This window comes from Drosophila albomicans, chromosome 2R, assembly GCF_009650485.2.
Source record: "Drosophila albomicans strain 15112-1751.03 chromosome 2R, ASM965048v2, whole genome shotgun sequence".
In the NCBI taxonomy this organism is placed as follows: domain Eukaryota; kingdom Metazoa; phylum Arthropoda; class Insecta; order Diptera; family Drosophilidae; genus Drosophila; species Drosophila albomicans.
The window spans coordinates 16,122,967-16,130,381 of NC_047631.2; the positions used below are offsets into that span (position 1 = coordinate 16,122,967).

At 40.7% G+C, this 7,415-nt stretch overlaps 1 protein-coding gene across 1 annotated transcript; it reads left to right on the plus strand.

The window, feature by feature from the left end:
* The first annotated feature begins 325 nt into the window (after positions 1-325).
* Positions 326-3,115, plus strand: LOC117575540 (calcyphosin-like protein). Its single transcript, XM_034259794.2, has 5 exons — positions 326-514; positions 585-733; positions 2,241-2,360; positions 2,425-2,482; positions 2,550-3,115. The coding sequence occupies exons 2-5, from the start codon at positions 585-587 to the stop codon at positions 2,862-2,864; spliced, it is 642 nt and encodes a 213-aa protein (XP_034115685.1). The 5' UTR covers positions 326-514; the 3' UTR covers positions 2,865-3,115.
* Positions 3,116-7,415: the final 4,300 nt, after the last annotated feature.

The window sequence follows — 7,415 nt, forward strand, 5'->3', positions numbered from 1 at the left end:
CTAAGCAAAGTATTAAACGAAGCTTCAAAGTTCCCCGGGCGCATTGCCGACTTATAAATATACATAAATGTGAAATTTAATTATTTTCGCTGGAAGCAAATAAAAGATACAGATTAACAAGGAAGCGAGAAAATAATACAAAAAATATCTATAACAAACAAAAGTCTGTGTGCTGACTCAGAATAGGAAAAGGTGAAACACTAAATTCTATGAAACTTTAATGTTAAAAATGAACTTATAATGCTGGTGTTTCTGTATATTTTATGGAGGTCTAGTTGGCTTTCAATTTTAATTATGATTTAGTTTGTTTTGTAATCGCCCTTTGAACACACGTCACAAAAATTTAGCTATCCAAGTAGGGCAATACTTTTCCATTTCATTTTAATTGAAACTTCTCATACTTACGTTCTACAATTTTCACAAACACTATATTCCAAATTAATTAGAAAAGAGAATATCGCGATATTCTTGTGAAACCATCCATAAGCTTTTGAGAAAATATTAAACCAACAAGGTATAAACTTTAACATTCACTTACCTCATATTTCTTCCATGTGCTTGCTTTGCTTCTCTTTCTGGGGCAGATGCCACGCGAGGACTTATTCTCCAAGGAAGCGGCGCTGAAGAACCAAGCGAAGCGTGAGCTGGCCAATGGACTCGAAAAGGACTCAATCTACAAATTGCGCCTGCAGTGCTTCAGCCGTGGCGCCACCGGCATCTTGGGCCTTGCCAGGTGAGTTAGTGTACCATAGACAACATTCGCAAGAGAGGCAAAGGCAATGGCAAAGCCAAGGCCTGGCTGCTGCCTGTTTGAGGTTTGGTTGAAAGCCGAAACATTCAGTTTGGATATGCAACCAGCAATGCCATGTTTGCATAACATGGCAACGGTTTGTGGTCCAACCAAACCCAAAAAAAAAGAGAAGTCCTCTTATCCGTCCGTCAATTTTTTTTATTTTTTGTTGTATCTGTAACATTTGCATACGAGTATGGCGGAATATTTATTAACAAATGTGCGGGATGAGGATAGACACTTATATGAACAGGATGAGATTGTTGGTCAGGCACACACTCACAATCTCTGGATGCTGGATATTTTAAAGTGATGAAACTGTTGAGTGTTGAGACTTGTGAAGCACGTGAATAGCGAGTTGCTGCCGAAAACTGAAGCATGTTTTTCAAATCTTCAGCTTTTGCTCTTAGTTGCCAATGTCGACTCCTGCTCCTGCTGATCATGGCAATGATGATGACGATGTCGATGCTGTTGATGATGGTGATGAGAATGTGTTCAAGTTTGAGCTAGGCATAGGCAAATATGTCGAGTGCATGTTGAACTAACATTTCGAAAAGCTCCTCCAAGTGTATGCCAAGCGGCAAAAACTATGCACGATGCAGCGAACTGAGGGCTGGGAGCTTGGAGCTTCGAGCTTTGGAGGGAGGATTGGAGGGGAGGGGAGGCGATGGCGATGGCAAAAATCGCTGACTGAATGCAAACAAACATAATTGGATTTCTCTGGTTTCTGGTACCGTTCACCCTAACGCATCTGCACCCAAAAACCTAACCAGTCTCAACAACAACAACAACGACAGTCGCGCCCCTTTTGCGAGTTTCTCCTCTCTTAGTTTTTATTTCAATTTCAGCTCATCTGTCCAACTGACAGACATTCTGTTAACAATTTTCCGTTTTGAATATATAGACATTTTGAACAAAATCGCAACTACCAACATATGCATGAGTTTGTGTGTGTACCGTTATGTTATGTGTGTGCGTATGCGTATTGACCAGATGTGTGTGGATTTTTATTTGTATTTATGCAATTTGTTTGTTTGCCAGCTGGAAAATTCAATGCATTGCCATCCGTATTGCGCGTTGCGTATGTATTTCCAACCGTATTTCCCTATTCCATCACCATTTCAATAGCTGCTTCCCTCGTTTGATTTTTGCTCTTGCTTTTTGAGGCCATTAATAGAAACATATTTTTGTTTAGACTAGAATGCATACAATATTTTTCAAACCAAATGGTTATATTCACTTTCAGTGAGCCAATATTTTTAGCATTAAATCAGCCGCCTTTAATCAGTTGAATGAATATTGATTCTACTTTTAAAATTGTACTATTGAAATTCTCTAAAAGAATTCAAATGTTTATTAGAATATTTCAATACTTTTTCAATGGGTATATCGCAGTGCATCACACTTGAAATTTAGTTATATGGCCTTTGTTGGCATTTTTCCATTTCAGAGCGTTTCGTGTAATGGACGATGATGGCAGCAAGACTCTCAATCTAGAAGAGTTCAAAAAGGGCATCATTGATATCGGACTGGATGTTAACGAATCAGATATTGACGATATGTTCAAGCGGTAAAAGTGCAAAATATTGGAAAAACTTGCAATACACAAATTATTAATTTTGAAATATTTACAGTTTCGATACTGATAATAATGGCACCATAAACATGACAGAATTTCTAGTCAAACTTCGTGTGAGTTGTCTATTTAGTATTTTCAAACCTTGAATATTTAACTAATTGCAATATTATTTAAATGCAGCCACCAATGAGTGCATCTCGCTTGGACATTATTGCCAAAGCCTTTAATAAACTGGACAAAAATGGAGATGGACAAATTACAGTGGCTGATTTAAAGAATGTTTATTCAGTTCGCGATCATCCAAAGTATTTGAGTGGCGAAATGACTGAAAAGGAAATTTTGGTCGATTTCCTCAAGAACTTTGAAGCTGGTGCTCCTAATCCAGATGGCATTGTAACCAAAGAAGAGTTTGATAACTATTATGCGACAATCAGTGCCTCAATTGATAATGATGCATACTTTGATTTGGTCCTGCGTCGTGCCTATAAACTCTAAATGCCTCATGCTTTGCCCCTTTGTGGATAATGGGAATTCATTCCGGCCTATCGCTAATTAGCGCGAAAATTTTAAAATCGAAATAGTTTTAATGGCAACGTTTACTAAAAATTATTAAATTAGCTATTAGCTGTCGAAAAGTTTTACTAAATATCTGGATACGAATAACTTTTAAAATTTGCCGAAGCTGTCTCTCTAATTTCGAACTGCAATCCACAAATAAATGTTAATTCTTTGTTGTTAAACAGAAAGCTTTTTAATATTCTAACTATTTATTTACTACACTTAAGCCAACTTTTTTCAAGAGCGAAATTTAATATGTTTTATATATTTTAGATTTTAGCAGCGCGCAACCACAAGCTTTTCCTTTTCGTTGCGAGCTCCATTAGAAACATCAAATGTGGTTATTGCCATAGTCCTTGCGATGTTTCTATTGTATAGTTAATTCCCCAGTTCCGTGTAGTTTTCCCCAAAATAATGCGCTATAATAATTTATTAAATTAAAGCCGCGAACTAATTAGCATAAAACTAATTAGATTACTTGTACATGTGCAGCCGCAAAGAGCAGCACACCATACAAAAGCAAAAAAGAACAACAGAAAGAGAGGATACGAGTGTGTGAGAGAGATCGAAACATGGAGAGAGGAAGAGATAGAGATAGCGAGTGGGGTAAAAAATACAGTTAAACATTTGTGGCGTATGCGCAATCGTTTGTTGTTGTCGCCTTTAATAAAACTCATGTTTTGCCAAAAAGTCAAACGATACTCACACACAAACATACACATGCTCACACTCACACAGTATGCCACACAGTGGCAAACAAATAAGCCTGATTAGCTGGTGTTTTTTTGTGGTGATTAGGCTGACACTGTGAAATGATATCATCGACGCCTCTGCCTCCGGCATCACACACACACATACATACACATACAGTGTGTATTCCCGACTCGGGCACAAACTGTGTTGGCCTTCTTTAGAGCGAACAAGGTTAATACCCCGCTAATTAGTAGCTTATTAGAAGAGCGGCAATTGGCAAACTCTAATTACATTCATTTCGCATCAATGATAACAACAATGCGATGTCGACAACTCTTGATAAGGCATCGCCAGCGAATACAAAAACAAACACGAGAACAGGCTGAGCTGCCAGCCAACAACCAATTGGGTAACGACATACACCCGAATAATATCATGAACGTCTCGCACTTGTGGCCAATGATTATGCAGCAGCAGCCAAAGTTTTAGTATGCCGAATAGACAATGTTAAAAGTTTGCCCAAGTAATTAAATCACTTCGATCTTTGCTAATTACAAGCAAAGAACATACTGCTAACTATGGTACATGCATGGCTAAGAGACATGGCCATGTACTATGCTGAGTATGTGAGTGAGTGAGTGTGCGCTGCTCGTTAGATATGTTGCCTGACTGCGGCAGCATCCTCATCAGGACAACAGACATCAGAAACAGCAGCAACAACAAGAACGTTGACAAGTTACCTGCCAAATTAATGCAAACATGAAACGTGCGGCAGCGGGAATATTAATTAACTAACATACACATACACAGCACAAGTACGCTCATCCAGAGGAGAGTGCAACTGCCACCTGCCTCTTGCCCCCTAAAGGATGTGCCTTCTGCCCATTCCGGGTCAGCAGTGTTGGCAGTTAGCACTTGCCATTGTTGGCATTGGCTTTCACTAAGAGAGCGAGAGCGAGAGCGAGTGAAATGAATATGTGCAGTGGCATTTTGCCGGCAACATATTTCGCGTTCCAGATCTTCTCACAATCAGCCGCAAGACTCTTTCATACGGCGTGCAACAGTGCGTATGAGCAATTTGCTGCGAGTGAGCGGGCGGCCGTATAGTCATATGATTAATGAACGTTTCATTAGCGCAACTCTCACATTATAGTTAGCCTGCTGCGCGACCTGCGACTTGACCTGGTCACAGTATTACACTCCACACCACTCCACGCCACTCCAAATCCATTCCACAGTCGTTGTTCTATTTGCATTTCAGCAGGTTGCCGAACGTGATCACAATATTATCTCTTCATCAGTCCTTGCAGGACATGCAAACATTCTGACGGCACAAAAAGAGCCCAAAGCGAGATTCTCATGTGTCTGACAGTCCCCCTCCACCCCGCTCCTTATCACTTTGCAGCACCTCTCGCACCCCTCGTCCAAATCATGGCCCCAGGTGGCTGCTTTTTGTATGGCGCGTGTATCTGTCGCTAGCAGCGCATGTGTGAGCCTGGCCAGGATTCTCGGCGGCCAAGAATCGAGCTCACGTACCTGTCAGCTCAGCTGTAACGAGAGTGGAGCGGAACGAGGGGGGAAGAGAGCCACAGCGAAACCTAACGAGTTACAATGATTTTCGTGCTAATTAAAATGGTTTTTGCATAGAGTTTACCGCATTAGTATTTCGTTTAGCAGTTGTGCAAACACCTTGGCAGTGTCTGGGTATGTTTTGGTGGCTGTTGGGAAGGGGGTTCCCAGCGGAATGTTTGTTCTCGGCTGCCAGCTGTCTATGCGTGTGTTTGTGTGTATGTGCCGCATAAATTACGCATACGCAGCGTATCCAGCAGTAAAAGCAGCAGCAAAACTGAAACGAAAAGCGTTAGCTAAAAAGTGTATTTTTCAACTGACGCAGCTGTGCCTAATGAACTCCCTATGTGGGTTGCCATTCACCCACAACACCCACAAATATAGAGATAGCAACAGAGGGAGGAGAGGAGGATACACCGCAACCATAACCATATCCAAACCAGTCAGTTCTATCTTTTTGTGGGCAACAACTGTGAGTACAGTTGTCAGTGCCTTGACTTAATTAGATGTTTGATATTTTGGCAGCTGAACACTGGGAAACTGAGCTCGTTAGTGGCTTCACTCTCACAAAATGCAACAAACGAATGTTAGTTAAATCTGTTTGCCAACATCCAGACAATGCTCCAAACTGTTAATATATATTTAAATTTTCGAAATGCGAATAGTTGAAGCATGAGCAACAAAACAGTCAACATGCAATTTGGGAATTAGCAGTGTAATTCAAATGAAATGCATTTATGAAGTTATCATTTTGCTGTAATAGCTATAAGATTGCTCATATGAACAATGCACATACGTGATGTGCTGCTGCTGCTAACTTTCCCACAATTCTCAGACTATCTCGTCGATACGAAAGTTATTTTAAACCTATAAAAAGCAAATACAAAATGCACATAAGTATTTTGAGACTTTTCTAAAAATTGTTTTTATTGTTGTTCTCTGCCTTCTCAGACAAACACATACTCACAAACTGAGATAGCTAAGCGATGGCATGAAGGCAACTCAAATGCTGGACACGTGTAAAAGTTCAGTTTTAAACACTTGTACACGAAATGTTGTTTCAATTTGAAAACGTTTTCGTTTCGTTTCGTTTTGGTTCGCTTCTTGTCGTTTGTGTTGTGTTTTATGAATCAGAGCAAAAGTCCTTGTCCATGTGTGTAGCTCGACAAAAATCCCCAAAGCGCTGCAAAACTTTTAGTTTCGCATTGGCCACGTTTACTGTCAATAAAACTTTACTTGAGCTGGCAAAATGAAAACAGCATAGATTATAGCACATAGTAGCTCTAACAAAAGAAAGCAACAACAACAAAAGACTAGATAGAGTGCTCAGGCATAGCGCAAAAAATAAAAAAAGAGAGATCGTATAAAACATGCAAATGCAATGAAATTACAAGTTACGTATACGCCGCGTGCTGCAACCGGCAACAAACTGAGACTGAAGCAGCCGTGAAGAGGCAGCAGCCACGGCAACGGCAGCGGCAGCGCAACGACAGTCGAACAGAAGCCAACGCAAAGCAGCCACACACAAAAGGATTATGCAAAATTATGCAAAAATTGTGGGAGGCAAAATCCACGCACATTAAATTCAAGTGCTTTCTATAACGTCAAATCGTGACTTTTGTGCTAATGATGAACATAAGCTGAGGCATAGCAGAGTATTGTCAACCGCTCGCTTTCCCCTCTCCGAGTGGTTGAGAGGTCGTTCCTTTACATCAAAATGAAAACCATTTAAGTGTTTTCGTTATTTGACAAATTGACTTGCAAATGATTTTGGCATTTCAGTGTTTCGTTTTGCTGCTTGTCGGTCATGAAATTTATTGCAATTACGGTTAGTTCATATTTGCAGCTATAAAATGAGTATTACTCCTAGCCTATTGCTGATTTGTCAACAATTCAGTATCACAATCTATCTCAAAGCTTCTTTGTATGTGAATTGTATGCATGTGTGTATGTGAGTATGTGTGTATGTGTGTAAGCGGATGCCACACTAAAAGCACACTCAGCGCAAAGACAACTAACGGAAATAGTCGAAAAAAGTGCAACAAAGCCGTGCAGTACGTGCCACGAGCCAACAAAATGGCGGCACAGACGAATCATAAGCAGCAATGGCCGACAATGACCCAAGTGCGCGACGGGGGCACGACAAAACCGCAGCCAGACGGCTGTCTCTCCATCCGTCCGTCCGTCCGCCTGTCCGTCCATCTGTCTGGGGCCAGGGACTGAGCA